A 22,596-nucleotide genomic window follows, 5' to 3' on the forward strand; every position below is an offset into this window, starting at 1 on the left:
TCGATACGCAAGAGCATGCAAGTATGAACAATTTCCAAAACGAGGTAAATTATTGACAAGCAAATTGATGAAACAAGACTTTCAGCAGTCTCCTTTAAAGTCATCATTTCACAAGTTCTATGGTTGATACACTGACCTTGTCAGCAAATGCAATTTATCATTGAATCAAATGCTGACTGTCGTTTTTCATACTAATTATAACTCCATCATCTATACACTAAATTGACGACAGATTTTTCCGTTTTTCCCGATCATGACAAGGAGCAAACGGTGGGTGTACATTATCTCACCATATTTCATTATTAAAAATTATACAATAGTAGGTCACAAGGACGTAGGCCATCTTTTGAATTTATCAAAGTATTCATTTTTCAGATTGATCAAAATTCATATCTTGAACACTGTGAAGTCTAAAATCGTGTAGCCAAAGGTGTTTCACAATTTATCAAATTTTACAAAGGGAAGTAAATCTCAGCCAAAAGAATCTAACAACAGTGTACACGGAAGTAAATGTCACTTCCTTTAATATGAATGTCTAATAATAATGTGGCCTTGACAAGCAATTTACCCGAAATAAGCCAGTCTCCTACTTTTAAAGTTTTGTAGCATTTCATATCCTCATCAAAATGTAAATACACTTGCCATAAAATTTTATTTATTTATTTATTTATTTTTTTTTTTTTTTTAATTTTTATTGGGCCATATTGAAAAAATAAAAAAACAAAATATTAATTTTATTTATTTTTAAGTATATTAAGTGCGTTTTTTTACACGAATTTAAAAGAAAATGGAGTACGAAAAAACAATATGAGTACCTACTGTTTTTTTTTTTAAATCGTCTAGATGTTAAAAAATTTTTGTAGGAAAATAAAGTATGAATTATTAAGTGAGAAAATATACAGGTGTATAATACAAAGGAAATATCTGTAATAAATATTACTTTTTTTTAATGTAGCAGGGCCACACCATATCATGATATCAGGTACAAATTTTAAAACACCTTTCTCGTTTTATCATCTGTGTCATACAGAACAATGGGTTAGTTTATGTAATTTGAAATCCGAGTGTCGTGTGCAAATCCACGGATTGTCAAACCTGCTGACTTCCGTGCAGTGATGCAAAAGTTGGGTAGGGGAAGACACACTTGGTTGCTCAAGAATTTATTTTAAAATTGAAGATAAAGGTTTCATCGTTAAATGCAATTATATGTTACAATAATTAGACTTCATGTTGATTGGATGAATGGTCGTATAAACATTGGGGTACGGGGGGGGTCGGGGGGGGGGGGGGGCGTGCCCCCAAATCATTTGCCAATACATAAGATTACTATAGAAAATATAGTTACTATACGCTTGTGCCCTTTCAATAGAAACGTCTTGATGACATTTTATTTCCTTGTCAAGGAAGTTTTGGTACCCCTCAAATGAAAATGTGTTCCTCTCAAAACCGAAATAGCTTCATACAAGTCTGATAGAGAGTGCATAAACAGAAACAGCGGTTAATATTGTAACTAGTTTAAAATAAAAAAAATATTTTGAGATAGCGAACAGAGGGATCTTAAAAGTATCACACATGTCCTGCAATCTTCAGTTATGTAAAAAATTTATAACTACATTGATTGGTTATAAAACAAAACACCGCAACTGACATTTTCTGAATGAAATATATGTTACTGTATGTTTGTCAATTTAACAATTTATTTTGTTTAAATATGTATACATGGTAAAGGTATTGCCCTTTGTTTCTGTATATAATATTTACTTGACAAGAAAAAAAATCTGTATCTTGTTGAATAGGAATAAATGTTTCATAAAGTACAAATCAGAATGAGATAGAATAACAATGTGAATACCAGCTTTTATGATGTCATTATTAAGAAGCGGAATTTCATTACCATCCGATGGCGATAATTACTTTTTAACATTAAAAAGGAGCTGTTTATAAACATATGTGATTCAACACCACCCAGGAATCTGAAACAGTAGTGCAGATCATTTTGTAGCATTTTCAGTGACTTCACAAGAAGGGAATAGAAGTTTCAGTTCTCAGGATTAAATCTGAAAAGTGTGACACAAATATTCAGTGGACCCTGTATATATAGAGTTAGGACATCTGTACTGATTGCACAGCTTCTACTGGAAATGATATTCTGAATCAAGAAACACGCGAGACTTGTTTAGCAGAGCGAACGTTGGTGAGTGCTCGCCAAAATTCCTGATACCTCCAATATTAATTTTGGCGAGGGCTCGTGAACGTTCGCCCATATTTATAGATATTGTAGAAAATAGAGTGCTAACAAATTATTATAAAGTCATTTATTTATCAAGTTAATGTATGACTAAGAGAATTTCTAATACCTTATCATTTATTTGGGAGGAAAAAATAAAATACAAAGAATCAGCCCCTCATTGGTAGGACGAAAAATTAGAATAGCTTTGTTCTTATTATATAATTACATGAATAGATAACATTACATGCATATGTGTTAAGCTATCACTAGGAAAATGTTATGTACTAGCCAAAAAAAAATTGTTGCACAAAATCTAGTAGCTAATTATAATTCAACATTGAAGAGTTTTTGAAAAGGAAATTTAAAAGAAGTAAAGTACTGATCAAGATTGAATACACCTTGTTGTGTTTTTCTATTCAATTTTCGTTATCGATGTATCCCTACAAACTGTAAATTTTTCTCTCCATCCTTGTATATATATAATGCACAATTAGACATGTAAGAAATAGTAATTAAAATGAAACCAATCTTAGAAAAAAAATCAGTTTGAACGTAAGAGTTTGATAGATTTCATCATTAAATGCAATCATATTTTATAATACTTAGACTTAAAGTTGATTGGATGGTTGGACACGGCTGTAGAAACTGGGGGACCTGCCCCTCCAAATAATATTGCCGATATACTAGTTAAACATTACTATAGAAAATAAAGCTACTTTATGCTTGTGCGCTTTCTAAAGAAGCGTTTTGATGGTTTTTTTCAGTGTCAAAATAGTTTTGGTATATCGTAGTCGATAATGCCCCCTCAACTGAGATTGTATGGATTTGCCCTCCACAAACCGAAGTTGTCTCCTACCGGTCTGATGGAGAGTGCATATGCAGAAACAGCTGTAAATGCTGTTACTCGTTTGAAATGAAATATTAAGAGATAACAAAAAGTAGGATCATAACAGTATCACACAAGTCCTTAATGCAATCTTAAGTTATAGAAAAGTTTAAACGTACGTTGAATGATCCTAAAACAACACAATGCAAGTGACCTTCTTTGAATAAAATATATAAATGTGTATATATAATGTTTGTCATTTTAATTAGTTGTTTTGTAAATGGTTATCAATTGCACTTTTTAAGTGGGAAAACCATTACATTTTGACAAGAAAAAAAAGTCTGTTTCCAGTTGAATAGGAGTAAATGTTTTATAAAGTACAACAAGCAGATAAAATAACAATGCAAATGCAAATTTTTATGACATCAGTATAGTGTAGCGAAATTTTATTACAATATGATGAGTAATTCTAGTTCACTTTAAAAGGACGTGTTCATGATAAGGTAAAATTCAACGCCACCCAGAAATCAAACACGCTAGTTAAAAAATGCCTCATGCAGATCATATTTAAACATTTTAGTGACTTTGCAAGATGTAACAATACCAGTTCTCAAGATTTGATATGAAGAATGTGACACAAATGTTCAGTGGACCCTGAATAAATAGGACTAGGACATCTGTACGGGCTGTATGATACTTCTAGATTATTTTCGCGACGCATTACCTATAACAAAAAGCAACAAAATAAGACGTAAACAACAAATAAAGTACAATGATTGCATTAGAATTAGGAATTAACTGTCTTCTTATTTGCTATTTGCACCGAATAATGATTAGTTAATCTGTAAATGATTATTATTTTTTTGGTGATCTTTACAGTTTGAATTTGTATCTGTATAATAAAACAGCTATACTGCGCTGCGCCTTAGGAAATAGTCCTGGTCTTGGGGAACTGGAATATTGCTAACTCACCCAATGATATACTTAAACTGTATACTGCTTCATATATCTGTACGTACCTTGGTAATATATTTCTTTGTCCTCGGGTGATCTTTAAAATTTGTAGATTGAGTTAACTAGCTATCTCTGCGTACAATGATGATGTTTTACTTTATTATAAATATAATAATACAATACATCAGACATTATTCTGTTAAAAAATCAAGTGTTTTGTAAATAAATACGATTGTTTAGTGTTCAGAATGTCAAAGAAATGTCTAATTTTGGAAGGTTTATCTTCAGCGCTGCATAAAACTACTAATTTAATTTGTACATATACAATGTAGCAAGTAAACTGGAAAAAGCAAGGATTACTGAACGTTTTGTTTATATTAACGTGTCATGAGCCATATAGAATGAGACAAAATGAAGAATTAAATAAAATGTAGAATAGTTATGATTGCTTTACACCCTCTTTATTAAAATACACGACTATCCAACAACATCCATTTAATTTGATTCATACTATAAATTGACAACAACTTGTCTTAAATCTCAGATCTCTTTCGTCTCGTTAAAGAATACTTTAAATTTACCTGCATCTGACTGTGTTTTAGATGATTTTATCCTTGAATACATGCGAAGATTTTTTTTAAATTTAAATGTTTTAAGATTCGTTCCAAAAAATTCTTTGTAAAAATTTGACCACTTATCGTGGCCATTATCCTCACAGTCATTGATTGAACGATAGCTGCAGTTTTACAGGAAATTCTATGTCTGTTTGATGTTTGTTTTTGAGAAAAAAAATCAGGTTTTGATGCTGTTAATCCTATGGTAAGATTAAAACAAGTTAACTTTATGGCCAAATTCAGTTATTTATTCATTTGTTATTCTTTTTTCTTTAAAATTCTTAATTTGAAATCATGGTACCACCACATATTCTGTAAAAAAGCATAACTATTCATTATCTGTGTTTTGGAAAAGAATTCGAATGATTAAACCCCTTGTTTTAATGAGAAATATAAAAGTGACTGTCCAAACAATTCGTTTAAACTTTTATTTTCTCAAACATATATCATAAGAGTTCAACAGGATAAAAAAAAGTGTACACTGATCCTCATAGGACATATAAATTAAAACCTCAATTATGGAAAATAAGAAAATTAAGTCTTAAAAACTACGGTTTGTTTCCCTAAACAAAGCACTGCAAGTGAAATCCTTCGAACTTGCAAGTGTAATATGTTGTTTTTTTTCAGTGTCACCCGTCATTTTGTTATTTAGTACAATTATGGATGAGTGTTGAACTTTAAATATTCCGTGTAGATTATATTTCAACATTTCAGTGACTTTGCAAGAAAGGCATAATAGTTTTAATTACATCACTCAAGATGTTATATGAGAGTGACACGATTATTCAGAGGACCCTGTATAAAATATTAGGCATCCATTTTCACTGCACGGAACTTCTATTTGATACTCTGAATCAAGGAACACCTGGTTGTTGTTTATAATTAATGAAAGATATGATTTGCTTTGACAGAAATATGAATTTTGTAGAATATTGTGTGCTGAAAAATTATTTTGTTGCATTTATTTGTCGAGTAAAATGACTAAGGTCGTTCCAATAAATAAAATACCCCCCCCCCCCCCGAAATTCACCCCCTTTATGGTAGGACGAAAAAATGCTTTAGAATAGCATTGATATTATTATTAAATTATGGATAACAGAAGTTGTTTAACTATCAACAGAAAAATTAGAACTAGCAAAAAATGTGCTTGTGAAACATTGTATGGCAACTTAATGACAAAAACAAAACAATGGATGTCTGGATTGGTAAATATTTTTTGGTCTTATTTAATTGAAAATTATGTAAAAAACAAATCTATAGAATATATAGAAATTGTAAATCTTATAGGATGTTCTAAATTCTCTCTCTAAAACTATCCTTATTAATCTATACAAATATTTTTTTTAAATCCCATGTTTGTGAGAATTTGAATAAAAAAGTAGAAACTACGCTTTTAAACTTATTCATTTTACTCATTAAAGCATGACTTAAGTTGTTATTATCTATTTTTTTTTTGACAAAAGTTTGTTTGTATCATCTGTCCTTAAACTTTTTCACAAAACCTCAAATCAAATATGTTCGTACCCATAGTAATGTTGTGAAATATGAAAGCCCAAACATCACTGTTCAACAGTTATGGTCAAGATTAACAGTTTTTAAAAAGGTCAAACTATGAGGTCAAGGTAAAGGAAATAAAGTCGCTGGTCTCTAAAAAAAGATCTTGTAACAAGAATTTTAAGTTTAAAAGCCATAGTCCTAACCGTTCAACAGTTACTAGTATGGCCAACGTTAATTTTTTTGCTAAAGTAGGTCAAACTCCCAAAATCAAGAACAAGGATTACATATGTGACGTATAAGAGCCCTCAACCCAATTTTCAAACTTTATATCCAAGGTTAATTTTGGGTAATATTTTACAAAAAACTTGGTGGTCAAAATGTCGAATTTGATGGAAACCGAAGAAAAGTTTCGTGAAATTGAAAACACATATGGAATATGAAAGTCATAGCCCCAATCAATCAAAAGTTACGGGCAAGGTTAACGTTCCTACTAACAAACAGACAGATAGATGCACAGGAGAAAAAAATAAATAACCGTCAATTACTGGGGCATAAAAATGGTAAAAAAATTGTCTAAAAGTCAAAGAGTTTTTGAAATAGAGATTAAGCAAACATTAAGTACAGTACTGGTTGAAATTGAATATATTCGTAGGTTCTACAAATTGATGTTTTATCGATATTTCCCCGATATTTCCCCATGTTTTCTCCACATTTGAGATCATGTCAACTTAATAAAATTCATAGTGACATATTTTTAATGTCCGACAAATAGTCTACAAAAATGTATTACCTGACAAGGTTTGACAATTTTAGAACTCATAAAAATTGATCCAGACAGGAAAACACCATGGCACAACGCGTCCGTCTGAATATGGTCATATTAAACAGTTTAATAAAACATATTTTCCAAAAATCATATAAGTTGAAAATATTTCAAGAATACATTGAAATATTATACTTTCTAAGTGCACATGCAGCTAATAAATCGTCACGGTTTAAAAATACGGAAGAATGTTGTTTATCTTATTTAAAGGGAAATTTTCAGACCAGTCTCTATTCATTGCACAAAGTTTGTTGTGTATGAAAACTCCATTAAGTTCAAAAGGCAACTCCCTTCATTTTGTCTGTTCTAGGTTGAACAAAATGTGTATACAGGGCCACATCTCTGTCATTCTGTTCTTCATGTTTTCTTCATGGACTACATATTCTGAATGTGTAAGTATTTTCATTTTATTCCTTTCAATAAAATTGAGAGTGTTTTCACCTGTAAGCTTAAGGAATCACCCAAAGCACATCGGTGCGCAGCAAAGCTGTAAGCTGAAATGATCTAGTCTGAATGCTTTTTCTCCATGAAATGTCCAATTGTTCATCTGTCTATGCATATACTTGAAACTTGATACATTTACAATTCTTTTTTTTAAAAGTGAGCCAGTCAAAAACGTAACTTTACACAGATGATTCCTACATAAAACTGGGTCGATTGATTGATTTGTTAAACGACCCTCTCGTGAATTATTCACTCATACGGAGACGCCTCCTCTTGCCGATGGAGAGCTGCAAATTTAGTCCTATACTCGGCACTCAGGGCCTTTGAGCAGTGAGGGATCTTTTTCATGCCAGCACCTACCATGACACGAGACCTACACTTTTAAGGTCATATCCCTTACCTACTGTGACACATGACCTAGATTTACATGGTCTTACCCGAATGACCTGTATCCACGTCTCAAAGTGGGATTACAACACGCGACGTAAGGATCAACTTGGCGATTTTATTTCGCGGCTCTAAAATGCGGGCGACTAAAATGGGATCGAAAAGTTATGTTTGCATAACAGTATGCTATTCATACCCGCCCGTATATGTCTATAAGCATTTTTCTGTCCGGTTTAACGTTGAAATTTGACCTGGGATGAAAATTGACCCGGGGATCAATTTTCAACGTTGAATACTTAGACCAAAGGTGTTGAATTTAGACCCTAGTCTGTTGAAAACTGAGTCGGGTCGTGGAACTTGGATCATGACACCAGTTCTGAATTCAAATGCGTAAAACATCAATTTTTGACTTGTGTTTCACAAACGTTATTTAATCCATAGGCGTCAGGAAGGTGGAGGGGGGGGGGGCTAGGGATGCTTAGCACCCCTCCACTTTAGAAAATTTTAAATCACTATTTTTTTCAAAAGCCAGTCACATCAAAACGTACATTTGTACATTCTTAACAAGCATTCCTGACGACAAATTCAAAACCATCATTTTAACATGATAGACTACTGCTTTCTCAATAAAAATGGAACTCGGAAATTTTCGGATTTTTTGAAAGGTCATCAACGAGAATCACTTTGTTAGAATTACCCTGATTCTACCTAAAAGTATCTTGAAGTTGATATTAAAGGAAGCCGGGGTTCCTCATCGACACCGTGTTTGCAGTCTTTGAAGAATTCTTCCTTCAAAACTTAGAATTTCGATAGGCACTAATTGTGCTCCTTCATTGGCCGACCTGTTTTAATATTTCTTTGAAGCAGAATCAGAATATATATTTTTAAAATCTTTACATGAAAAGCAGAAAATACTTGCTGTGGGGTTCACTTCAACTATGAGATACACTGATGACGTTTAATCAAGTAACAATACTTACTTTAGTTCATATGTGGACTCGATATATTCCAGAGAAATTTAAATCAAAGTCACCAGTGAATGTGCCACAACTGTTTCATGTTTGGAAGTTTTACTGACTGTGGAAGATGAAGGCCTACTGAAACTACACTGTATAAGAAATGCTTCCGCTTCAGCATCTTTTCCAAAGTGAACTTTCCGTATTTGTTAAGTAATATTCCGCGATCACCTGTTTATGGTATGATGGATGAATCATTGCATTGTCACACTTTTTGACATTCTTTTTCAATCATTTATTTTTTTCTTTTTCTAAATCATGTCATTCCTGTTCGAAAAAAATTATTCCTATTCGATAAGTTTTAATTCTTGTGCAAAAAAAAAATGTTATTTCTGTTCAGAGAATTCAACACCTTTAAATTGTAAATTTATTCGAAAAATATATGATTCCTATTCGAAAAATTTGTCATCTCTGTTCTATGACTTAATAATTTATATTCGATAATCATGTTTAATATGTCCTTCTAATTCAATTGAGTTGACAACCAGTTCTAGTATTGCCAAATTTCCCAGTATGAAATTATTAAAAAGAATAAGAAAAACATCGCATAGGAGTAATAAAATTTTGCTATAAGATGAGGAATTTATCGTATAGAAATCCAATTTTTTTCGAGTAGAAATGGATGCTAATATTTTTTCGAACAACAACTTCATTGTATATAAACCAAATAATTATCGAATAAGAAAGGTAAAATTATCGAATAGGAATGACAAGATAACTAAATAGGAATGATAGTATTTTTAAAATATGAATGACATTTAATAGGAAACGTGAGCATAATATATAATGATAAAGAAATCATATTGCTATATTTCCTCCGATGTGAATAGCAATTTATCGAATACAAATTACGAATTATCGAATAGGAATAACGACTAACCGAATAGGTATCACATTGTATCGAATAAGAATGATATATCATAGAATAAGAATAATATAATCTTAAGGCTATGCTCCAGAAACTATCAATTTTTAAGCCGAGGCAGGATAATGACAGATAAGTTTGTTACTTGGATTTCATTAACCTTGTTTAAAGTCAGCATTAATTTGATGCTATGGTCGCTATATTGATTTTTTTCACAAATAATAAAATCTATCATGAGATTAATTTTTGCTGATGTGTTTCACTCTAATTTTTAGGCTTTTATTTATACTAAATTGAACTGTGATGGGATATTCTGCCCACCTGATCAATATATACATTGTATAGGGCTCACTTTCTAGACACCATATTTCCAGGATTTTTGTTTAATGCCCTATTCATAGTTTTGTTATTTATGGATGGTATGGGTTTTAGAAAGTATTGTCAAAAAATAAAGTTGTCATGCTTGAAGATAACTGAAATCGTGTACTGATCAAAATGTACACTATATACACGGGATGATAGGTTTATTTCTATAATTCTTGAAAAGGGAAAAAAATTAAAACCGAAATATAGATATAGAGATATTGATATTAAATCCCGTAAAACAACTTCCCAGTTCATAAAATGTTTCATCTCAGATTTAGGGTCAATATTCAACAGGGTCAATTTTGAAATTGTTGAGGTCATCAGGGATAAAAAAAAAATATCAAGATGTTGAAAAATGACCCTGGGTATCAATTCAACGACCTTTGGTCTCAATTTTCAACGGAGAAAAAACACACGAGGTTCAATATCCAACGTTGAAAAATAAACCCCGGGTTAATTTTCAACTCGGGTCAATATTCAACGTTACATCGGCTCATATCTGAAATTCTATTTCTAAAATTGTCAAAATGTTTTTAGGTAATTCATCTACGGTTGAATGTTTCAGTCACAAAACCTGTTTAATAAAGCATTAGATAAAGTCTTCTCTAATCAACAGTAAAACTTGGCTGGGAGAGAATAATCTTTTCTAAAGCTAGTTTCTCATTTATTTCTTAATATATTATTATTACATACATTAGTTTGAAATACCACTGGCGAATTAAAATTCTCCAGTTTATTTTTATGGCGCTGAAATCATCCTGATTAACCCCTCTTTCGCATTTTGACGTCTAGAAGTCCTTTTGCGATGTTAAGTACAGGCCCAATAATATATGGACGTTGACTTGAATTTTCCAGATTTCAGTTGGACAATCTGATAGACTCGTTTTACCAGTAGACAGTTGTCCAAGGGACCTGTCTGAAGTTGAGAATGCTACCAAGAGACTGAATTGCTCAGATATTGACAAGTTTAAAAACACGTATCATTGTCTACCCTTGTCCGACTTGTCTCAGCTTGTCGAGTTGTGTTACCAAACCAGCTATTTAGTCCAGAAAGGTGAATAAAACTATTTGCTTTAAGTGCTTCTGTTTCTTTAAGAATGAAAAGTGGCATTTTGTTCTCGTATAACTTTTTTTACATGTTCTTTAAAACTTTCTTATTCAAATATCAGGTGTGTGTGTGTGTGTGTGTGTGTGTGTGTGTGTGTGTGTGTGTGTGTGTGTGTGTGTGTGTGTGTGTGTGTGTGTGTGTGTGTGTGTGTGTGTGTGTGTGTGTGTGTGTGTGTGTGTGTGTGTGTGTGTGTGTGTGTGTGTGTGTGTGTGTGTGTGTGTGTGTGTGTGTGTGTGTGTGTGTGTGTGTGTGTGTGTGTGTGTGTGTGTGTGTGTGTGTGTGTGTGTGTGTGTGTGTGTGTGTGTGTGTGTGTGTGTGTGTGTGTGTGTGTGTGTGTGTGTGTGTGTGTGTGTGTGTGTGTGTGTGTGTGTGTGTGTGTGTGTGTGTGTGTGTGTGTGTGTGTGTGTGTGTGTGTGTGTGTGTGTGTGTGTGTGTGTGTGTGTGTGTGTGTGTGTGTGTGTGTGTGTGTGTGTGTGTGTGTGTGTGTGTGTGTGTGTGTGTGTGTGTGTGTGTGTGTGTGTGTGTGTGTGTGTGTGTGTGTGTGTGGTGTGTGTGTGTGTGTGTGTGTGTGTGTGTGTGTGTGTGTGTGTGTGTGTGTGTGTGTGTGTGTGTGTGTGTGTGTGTGTGTGTGTGTGTGTGTGTGTGTGTGTGTGTGTGTGTGTGTGTGTGTGTGTGTGTGTGTGTGTGTGTGGTGTGTGTGTGTGTGTGTGTGTGTGTGTGTGTGTGTGTGTGTGTGTGTGTGTGTGTGTGTGTGTGTGTGTGTGTGTGTGTGTGTGTGTGTGTGTGTGTGTGTGTGTGTGTGTGTGTGTGTGTGTGTGTGTGTGTGTGTGTGTGTGTGTGTGTGTGTGTGTGTGTGTGTGTGTGTGTGTGTGTGTGTGTGATCAACACAAAATGCAGGGGAAAATTTACCTTACCAACTTCTAAAATCTGTTACAATTTTTCAAGGAGTTTAATTTTTTTAAGCAAAATGAGTCATGCTTTATATATTTTCATGAAATTCATATTCATCATGAATTAAATGTTTATCCCACATAAATATATTACACAGGAAATTGCATGGTTCTGCATTCCGGTTATTTAAACAACCAATCATGTCTTCATTTCACCGAAGGCTGTCCCAAGACGTACTACCAGTCTAAACGGATGTTTGAATGTAAGTGTATATTCACTTGTATTTGGAGCTTTTATTAAGAAAACATAGTTATGTAATAGCTATCAAATATAATATTGACGGGCTTGATGATTATGACAAGAATGGGTGTAGCACTCATCAAGTATCTGCACAAAACCAACTATATTATATATGTTAAGTGACTGTTACCTTAGTTTTCCAAAATCAATCATGTGTAAGTCAACTTATGAATTTGGACTGGCTCGTGTGATTGCAGAAGTAAGTTTTTGATATCAATGATACACGTGGATTCGATATGGTTTTTACGCTCATTCGTGTTATTATGACCTCTTCATCGAATATTGAGTACTAGTAATTTACTTGTATGCTATAGCTTTAAAGAATAATTATATCTGAATCAATTTAGGAAGGTTGACTGGTTCGCGAAACTGACAAATTAATGTTAGTATTCAATAAGAAGACATGTTGATTTGATATGTTTTCCCTGTAAAAGTCAAACCTAAAAATAAAATTTCTAGGTTTGAAATGTTCGTATCCAATAAAAAATGTTGATTTGATATTTTTCCTTATGAAATTCAAACCTAAAAATAATTTTTTAGGTTTGAAATCAATAGTTAAAATGAACTAAATTAATTTCTCTTTTAACCCGATAATCACTATTTAACATTTTTCTTTTTATTTCACTAAAAATTTAGAAAAAGGCACATTTCAATTTAATTGAAATTAGATCTTTGATTCGTTTGATCACTATGCAAAAAAATTTGGTTACATAGATGTTCATATATGCAATCTGAAACTTTTGATTATTGAAGTGCATTTTTGTTTTTATTTACAAAGTGATGTACCTTTTATACTTATGTGCTTATTGAAATATTTTTAAGAGTACCAATTATCTGAATACCATGGTAATAGCGTGATACTGATTTATAAAAAAGAAATAAAAAAACCCCACATAATACAGAGGGGTATATCTGGTACAGAATTAGTCTTGTATATCTTTAGAACTATATGGTCTTGATATATATTTTCTGAAAGCCCGTTTATACAACTTCGTTTTTTCGTCTTTTCTTAAGATAAACATCCAGTGAATGACTTTATACTACCTTTTTGGTGCTAGATTAACTATGACGTAAAAATATATTTCAACTTTTTTTTTCACGTACATTACAAAACTAATAGAATTATGTAAAAAATAAAAAAATCATGGAATTTGAAATCGTAAAGAAGGTAATCCTGATACCTATATCTAATTTGATATCATTTAAACAAATGATACGGAGATAATGAACAGTACTCAATTTCAAAGTCTATAAAGCAATTAAAATTAGGAGCAGAGCAAACACAGACCTCCAAAGCATCTGAAGTAGAATCAGGTGCCATGGAGGAGTGGGCATCTCGCGCTGACTGGTCACACACACACTATGTGCTCCTTGTTATGATCGGGAAATAACTTAAAAATCCGTCGTTAAGTCAGTGTATCAAATGGACTAAAAATTAGTATGAAAAACCTCTATCAGCATTCGACTCAATGATAAATTGTATTTGCTGACAAGGTCATTGTATCGACCATAGAACTTACGAAATGGTGACTTTAAACGAGACTGTTAATATTCTTGTTTCATCAACTTGCTTGTCAATAATATACCTCATTTAAGAAATTTTTCGAACGTAGAGCATGCTCTTTCGTATCGAATCAACTGATATATATATACTCCGTATGCAGGTGATGAAGGTATATTGCTGCATAAGTAAGGGAAGTTTACGATAGAAAAGTTAAAGTCATTACGTTTATCATATAGCTTGGAAGTTAGATTACCATTTGTGTCTTTTTCAAGTAAAATATCCAAGTATGAAGCAGAAGTGCCGGACTTCGTGGTATTTTATGTCTCATGTTCAACAGGATATATCGTATCGACGTAGGAATGGACATTATCATTATTAATTGACAATACGTCGTCGATTTATCTAAATGTCGATTTGAAGGCCACAACAAGTGTTTTCTTCTTTTCACGCATAAGATTTTGCATAAATTCTGCGATTCTGTGATCGGTCGGCAGGGGATGCTCACTTCTCCATGCATGGCACCTGATACCATCTCTGATGTTTCGGGGGTCCGTGATTGCTCTTTGAATTGTTTTTGGACTTTGAGCTTGAATACTGTTCGTTATCTCCATATCCTTCATTAAAGGAATCTTTTTTTTTTATTTTATAAATCTGTAGGCACCTTTCATTCACTAGATCTTGACCATAATCAATTGAATTTCAATTTTCTAGTCTATTGCATAAGTAATTTTTGTCAATTTTTTAATGTTTTTTTTACATGTAGATGGATTCATTTAATTTTTGTAAAGGAATTACCTTTATTTATTTCAAATACGTACGTCTACTTTTAAAATCTTACAATTATGTTTTGTTTATTTAGTTCCAGATTGCACCCAAATCAATAAACGAAACAGATGTTATCTAGCTGATCCCCGCTGTCCTACTTTAAGCAGGTAATTGTTTAAAGGGTTGTTGATTTAATGTAGACTGTAACTTCAAATATATATTACAGCATTACACAAAATTACTATTTTTAATTAAAAATTAATTTTTGTTTTAGTGACTTCATCTCTACAACTGTCACTACAACACTTAATGTATCTCTATCCATTACAACGTCTACCAGTCATGGAGATATCTCTGGAGATAAAGACTGGATAGCGATACCCGTAGTAATATGTGTACTTGTCATTATATTGATTGTCTCTGGTTTTGTTTGGAAACGGAAATGTCATCGTTTTTTCTTTAAGGAAAAAAGTGGAGGTAATTTTCTTTTAAATTATTCTCTGTAGAGTTATATTTAAGTACATGTACTTTCATATGTACGATTAAATTATGATAAATGGACAACAAACCAGCAAATGCTTTAAATGCCGTTGAAAAGCATTTCTCTTGATGCATATTTTTATATAAATCTTTAAAAAACAGAAATTATTTATTTTTTATTTCATTAATAGATGACAACATGCTTTCTTTAGAAGATATAAGTTGTCAAAGTAAGAATAATTCCATGAACGTTCAAGATGCCGAAACGGAATCAGAAACGACTGCTTTAATACAGAATAATGAAAATACACAGTGCATTGGAGGTTAGTCGTTAAATTAACTGAAAAAAAAATCGGACACTGCATATTCACCATTGTAGTAGTCATAGGCATGAGGCGATTGATGTATACTTATGTCATTGAAAATATTACCATATATATGATAGGTGTATTGGAATGGACAAGAATCATTTATATAAATTTTGTATTTGAATTTCAAATAAATGTTATTTAATTTATTGGTTTGGTCGGAAGGAAATTGAAATGGGGGGGGGGGCTCAGTGTTTAAAGCGACAAAAAATCTGACAAGCAAAACAAAATACTCCTTATCCAAACAAGAAAACCCTTATTCTGTTGAGTTTGGGGGGGGGGGGCCTTTCAGTACTATTTTTTTTCAAACTCCACCACTTTCCCTATTTTTTTTCAAAACTTAAACTGCAACTTGTCTATGAAAAGTCGGGAGGTGCATTGTTCAATGCTTATTCTCAGCACTTTTGAAAAAGAAGTAGGGAGCTTTGAACCCCATCCCCAAAACCTCTGGTTTCGACGCCTATGTAATTAAAGGAGATAAGCTCAAAATCTAATACAATATTTCTAATAGATACGGACTCTTTAAGGGGTAACGACCCTCTGATATGACAGATAACTCTCAGAGACAGTCAGAGTACAAAACATGAATACTACTCACAGTTTTCTTAATCAGAGTTCCATAATTTAGACCTCTGAGTAGTCAATTCGATGAAATCTGACATGTGATGGAAACATTACTTTCTATTTCTTTTGCCAATCTCAGACTAATTGTTTTTATTATATTTAACAATAAAACATTTAAATCCTACTTCAAAAGCATTTTAAATAGAATAAGTTGTATATTTCTAAAGACTATTTTAATAATGGTTTAATGTTTCAAGTACTTAATACAGAATTTTTATAAGTATGACATTTTTTTCACATGAAGAAATCTTTAGAAGAAAGATAACTCCTCCTCACAGATGTATTTTTTTTCTTACAACCGCATACAACATTGTAATTTTCTGACTTAGAAAGCATCGCTTCATGATGTTTTCTGACATGATTTTAATAGGTATTATACTAAGTATTATTTTCATATACAACTCATATTTCAATTTAAATGTTATGATAATAAATCGTTACTGTTTCTGTTCTCTATGTTGAAATTTCTTCATATCATGATCTGACATAAAAATCATTTCTGAAAAAATAAGCTGCACTTCTTACATCAAACTATTTTCTATTTGGCTCTAATGTTATTGTTGTTCATGAAAATAAAAATTAGAAATATTAAATTTTCTGAGTGAAATTTGATAGCAGAGGGTTGGGACCCCTTAAGTTAATGGACGAGGGTAAGGTGCTTTATAAGGTATTGGGCATTCCCATAAGTTAACAACATATTTAAATTAGATATGGAAGAAAAACAATCAGGGAAAGTCGGATTCTGTCGTTACTGGAGTTCCTTAATGATTTAAAAAATGAAACTAGGCACAGAAATGAAAAATAAAAAGAGTCAACTAAGAGCACAGTTAAATTTAATATAAAGTACATCGTTTGTCCAATAAAAGTACACTTGTATGTCAATGGTACATGCTGATACATGAAACTCTCGCTCATTTTTTTTTATTATGTACCTTTCGTCCTAGTCGCAAGTTAATTACCTTAATGCATGTCGAAAAAGTAAGGTTCATTAAACATCCTCTATAAATGTTGCTTGGACCTTATTGATTTCCCAAAAGAAATTTACTCCATAATTAATACAATAATATCATAGCTTGCGGGGCACAATTGGACAAAAAGACACTCCAACTCGGCTAATTCATACAGGAATAATGAACATTTTTGTCAGTATGAGTCATCCCGTTGATCAAAATGTCAATGTACCTTAAACGAAACTGTGCATAGGCAAATTCAAAACAGGTTAATTTTGATTGATAGTGTAAAGGGGCAAAAATAACACATATTAACTTAACAACTGATATGACATGATTGGAATAGAGGTCAGAGGAGAAATGTATTTTAAGATGTCTATGTTTAATGCATTTTCATTTCCATAAGTATTTATCACATAATGTCATAACTGACTGTCTAATTGTTTCTAAAGCAATCGAGGCATCAGTAGTTGAATTCTCTTTACTCTTCTACATAAATTAGCATGGTTATTTACTAAAGTGAAACCGTCGAAATGTGGTACCTAGATATTTTATACCGACAGGATGGTTTATCATCAATATTTTTTTTTTACGTAGTTAACTCTGTTTTTAGACTAATATTTTTTTGTAGATATTGACTATGTTCCCATAAAGAATAAACCATCCAAGAATTCAAAGACTGAAGATTCAACACAAGAGTCAAATCAGAAGAGAGTGAAGGGGTTACTGAGTGATGAAGGTAAGGTCTGTGTGGGGATTTCTGAATATGTACACTATAAGGTAAATACACATTCAGTAAGATTTCAAACAGCAGGCGATATATTCATACAAAATGTAAAGTAATGCCAATTTTTAAATTACTTTCACATTTATTTGCTCAAATTATTTCTTGTTAAAATAAATAAAAATGTAGTTTCCTAAAGTAAATTACATTGTGTTTTTAACTATACAATTAAAACGGAATTTCGACTCTATGTTATGCATAAACGTAATAACATTTTCAAAATATTTCCTTGATAAATATTTTAAGCATTTATAGGTTCAACTCTAAATGAAGATATTCTGAAAGGTTGGCAAGAGGATAACAGCAGATTTGTGCCAACAAAAGCAAGTAAACTTGTAGAAGAAAAAATTAAAAATCAAAACCTGGTCACGGTTGTCGGAAATTCAGGATGCGGTAAAACGGCAATCATTCAACACATCGCACTGAAGTTTAAAGAAGAAGGGTGGGATATCAAACCTGTCGACGAGGTGAAAGAAATAAAACAGACATGCTCTCTTGGAATCTCGCCGGATAATCAGGTACTGTTTGTTCTAAATGATCCTATTGGTAAGGAGACATTAGATGAAATTTCATATAATTCATGGAAAACATATGAGAAAACAATAGCAACTTGCTTGGAAAAGGTTAAATTATTAGTGTCATGTAGAAGAAGTGTAATTGGTGACAAGAGATTAGAAGGGATTCTGATAAAGGACTCCAACATAGTAGAGATAGACAGCAACGAATGGAAGTTGTCAGAGGAAGAAAAAAGGAAGATCTTAAATACATACTGCCAACATCTGGATATATCTCAAGAGGACTTAAGTGAAATACTCAAAACAGAAGCATATTTTCCTTTGCTTTGTAAAGTGCTTTCTTGTGAACAAAGTAGCAGTAGCAAAAAAGTAGAAAAAGTAGCCAGCATCTTTAAAAACCCGTTTCAGTTCATAAAACAAGAAATTGAACGTTACAAAACCTTAGACAAACAGAAATATTGCGCCTTACTTTTGATCGTGGCATTTAATAATGATTTTAAAGTTTATTCTTTAGAAAAAGAAAAAAACGCTGAACAAAAGTATAAAGTTATTTTGAAAATATGTAACCTACAAGAAAACACACATGTTTCGGTCATTAAGGATTCTCTAAATGAAATGAACGGATCTTATGTCAGACGTGTCGGGAATGTTTACCAATTTCTTCACGACTTTATTATGGAGATAACGACTTTGGTATTTGGTATCAATTGTCCTCAAGAGGCAATACAGTACGCAGACAGTGGTTTTCTGAGACGACGGGTGAGAATAGAAGACGATACAGAAGAGGAAGATCGCGATCCCTTCACTGTTTACCTGCCTGAAGAGTACATTGATGATCTTGTGGACAGGTTTATTACTGACATACAAACAGAAAACCTTGTAGATGTTTTACTCAATCGATGTTTGAGGAAAGAGAGTGTGATCAATTCTTTAAAGGAAAAAGTGGATTCGCTTGAAAAACTTCTTGTAAAAATTAAGTGTGAAAAAGACAAATCGGAATTTCAAAGATTATTTGAAAGATCTTTTTTCACAAGACTTGATTTCCTTTATTTACAAGATGAAATATGTCCTTTAGTCGGACTTATTGTATTTTGTCATTCTGACATTTCTTCATTTTTCATAAAAAGTATCCCTGAAACGAAGTTGAAAGAACATCCTACATTTTCTGCTATCTGTGCAAATGGCGATTTAAACCTACTTAATTCTCTCAGCCAAGAATATAAAAAAACAGCAATGATGGAAATATGGGATGACTCTTTACCAATTCATGTTGCTTCTGAATTTCATAATTTTTCAATAATAGAAGAATTAGTAAGACTTGGTGCTGACGTAAACGAGTTCACAACTGATGACACATGGACTCCATTATCACTGGCTGCTGGAAATGACGAAGATCATTTAAAAGAGGCCGGAAAGGATACAAACGAGGGCGAAAGACGTAATAAAACCATTATGTGCTTACTGAACAATGGTGCCGACATCAATTTATGTAACAAGAATGGAGCCAGTCCTCTTTATATAGCTTGTGAAAATGGACATGAAAGCACGGTACAACTGTTACTGAACAACGGTGCTGACATCAATTTATGTAACAAGAATGGAGCCAGTCCTCTTTATATAGCTTGTCAAAATGGACATGATAGCACAGTACAACTGTTACTGAACAACGGTACCGACATCAATTTATGTGAGAATGATGGAGACAGTCCTCTTTGGATAGCTTGTCAAAATGGACATGATAGCACGGTACAATTGTTACTGAGCAACGGTGCCGACATCAATTTATGTGATAATGAAGGAGACAGTCCTCTTTGGATAGCTTGTCATAATGGACATGATAGCACGGTACAACTATTACTGAACAACGGTGCCGACATCAATTTATGTGATAATGATGGAGACAGTCCTCTTTGGATAGCTTATTAAAATGGCACGGTAAAACTGTTACTGAACAACGGTGCCGACATCAATTTATGTAATAATAATGGAGCCAGTCCTCTTTATATGGCTTGTTATGACGGACATGATAGCACGGTACAACTGTTACTGAACAACGTTGCCGATATCAATTTATGTAACAAGAATGGAGCCAGTCCTCTTTGGATAGCTTGTCAAAATGGACATGATAGCACGGTACAGCTGTTACTGAGCAACGGTGCCGACATCAATTCATGTAACAAGAATGGAGCCAGTCCTCTTTATATAGCTTGTCAAAATGGACATGATAGCACGGTACAACTGTTACTGAACAACGGTGCTGACATCAATTTATGTAATAATGATGGAGATAGTCCTCTTTATATAGCTTGTCAAAATGGACGTGATAGCACGGTACAACTGTTATTGAGCAACGGTGCCGACATCAATTTATGTAACAAGAATGAAGCCAGTCCATTTTATGTAGCTCGTCAAAATGGACATGATAGCACGGTACAACTACTGCTGAACAATGATGCCGACATCAATTTATGTGAGAAGAATGGAGGCAGTCCTCTTTATATAGCTTGTCAAAATGGACATGATAGCACGGTACAACTACTACTGAAAAATGATGCCGATATTAATTTGTGAACAAGAATAAAGACATTATTGATGATAACTAAATGGACATGAGATCACAATTATTGATAGTCATTGGCAACTTATTAATAAGTTGAAACTTGTTTGCCACAATACTCGTCCAAAAATATCATTATTGTTTTACTTTCTTGTACTTTAAATAAGCAAATGCCAGATTTTTGAATTTAATCATTGCGTTTCTAATAGGAAAATCTAATGAAACAATATTGTTAAATTTTATCTTGTGAAATATAAAAGATATAGATTAATTTGAAATACATTTATATGTATTTAGTCTGAAAAACTTGTTATATGCGAACAATTGAATAATGTGAAGTATATTTATTTAGTTAGAAAATGTGTTATATGTATACACTAAAAATTTTTAATAATGCTCCTGTGAATTTCAATTTTCCTGTGAATTACTTTCTTTTAATATGTTGTAGATATGTATTTGCTTTGACATATCCTCATATATAATGGCTTTAAATATAAAATGTAAGATTAATCTACTATCTACATGTACTAAACCTATATTATGTTTTGAATCACGAGTCCATTGTTCAAGGGCTCAAATTATAGGGAGTACAAGTAATTATCTCGGTGTACATCAACATATACAATATAATATCAATTGCTGTCTTGAACTTTATATTTGAGAACAAATATAAAACATTTCTAACATATGGAATTAAAAAAAATGCCTTCAATGTTTTATATAAGTTCAGAAAACCGAGAATGACGTTTATGGTTTTATCAGGTCCAGCACAATGTCTTAATTAAGCTATATAGCTTTATAAAGCTAGATAGCTTCATTAAGCTATTGTAAATAGCTTTATTAAGCTATTTTGGAGGTGAAAATTACGAAAAAAATAATAATAAATAGAAAACAAAAAGTCGCATCATGAGTACTTGTCAACAAGTTCACCCGTGCATTAAAAGTACTCAAACACAAAAATCACAATATAAAAGCGCTGCGTCTGGGTCGCTGGACTACCAAAGATTGTTAGAGTGTTCAAATCAAAAAAGAAAATTTAAAGTTCATCGTAAAAGTTTAGAAATCGCTTGATGGTAAGTGTATTTTTTCTAAATTTTATAAGTGTAACATTAAACCTGAAAAGTAATTTGCTGTTGGCAAAAGCGTTAATTAGAAACTAACTTATTATTTTTTGACATGTCCTATTTACATTTGGAGAAACGGGTTAAAAAATGGAACAGCCAGATATAAATGCAATGACAACACTTACTTTTTTGTGTATATGATGGCTTCCCGCTTCCTTTAAATACTACACCGGAACTGACTTCTGCAAACTAAACTTTAGATGAGGAATCAGCCGGCACATCATCTTGCAGGTAACATTCTACGGAGGCACCATAGCGTTAAAATTGTACTATTTTTCAGTGCACGAGAGAAATGAACTAAATAATTTTTTAAGGTTAATTAATGAAATAAAATGCATATGATTCTTTTTTTTATCTTGACATTATTATTATTAACATAAATATTTGGACAGGACAATAAAGGAAACCCCGGTAGAAACCATAAAGGTCAGGAGAATAGGGGGAAGAAAAGGAGCGGGCCTGCAAGCACTACGTTCATTGAAGATGCCACTATGAGACAAACTTCTACCTATAAAAAGAAAACTACACTTCTTAAAAGGTACAGAATTATATACTTGTACCTTCATCGTCAATTACATCCAGTGCATTTTTCACCAATTCTGTC

The 22,596-nt window shown here is 32.6% G+C and overlaps 1 protein-coding gene across 1 annotated transcript; it reads left to right on the plus strand.

The window, feature by feature from the left end:
* The first annotated feature begins 7,199 nt into the window (after positions 1 to 7,199).
* Positions 7,200 to 21,512, plus strand: LOC134258846 (uncharacterized). The gene is given in 8 exon segments (XM_062741433.1): positions 7,200 to 7,336; positions 10,878 to 11,076; positions 12,179 to 12,283; positions 14,685 to 14,757; positions 14,865 to 15,067; positions 15,262 to 15,393; positions 17,644 to 17,751; positions 18,052 to 21,512. Coding segments are annotated over 8 exon segments (3,786 nt in total). The 5' UTR covers positions 7,200 to 7,201; the 3' UTR covers positions 20,883 to 21,512.
* Positions 21,513 to 22,596: the final 1,084 nt, after the last annotated feature.

Source organism: Saccostrea cucullata, unplaced genomic scaffold, assembly GCF_032062105.1.
Source record: "Saccostrea cucullata isolate Sc308-1 unplaced genomic scaffold, CSIRO_AGI_Scuc_v1 ctg6092, whole genome shotgun sequence".
Taxonomy (NCBI): Eukaryota; Metazoa; Mollusca; class Bivalvia; order Ostreida; family Ostreidae; genus Saccostrea; species Saccostrea cuccullata.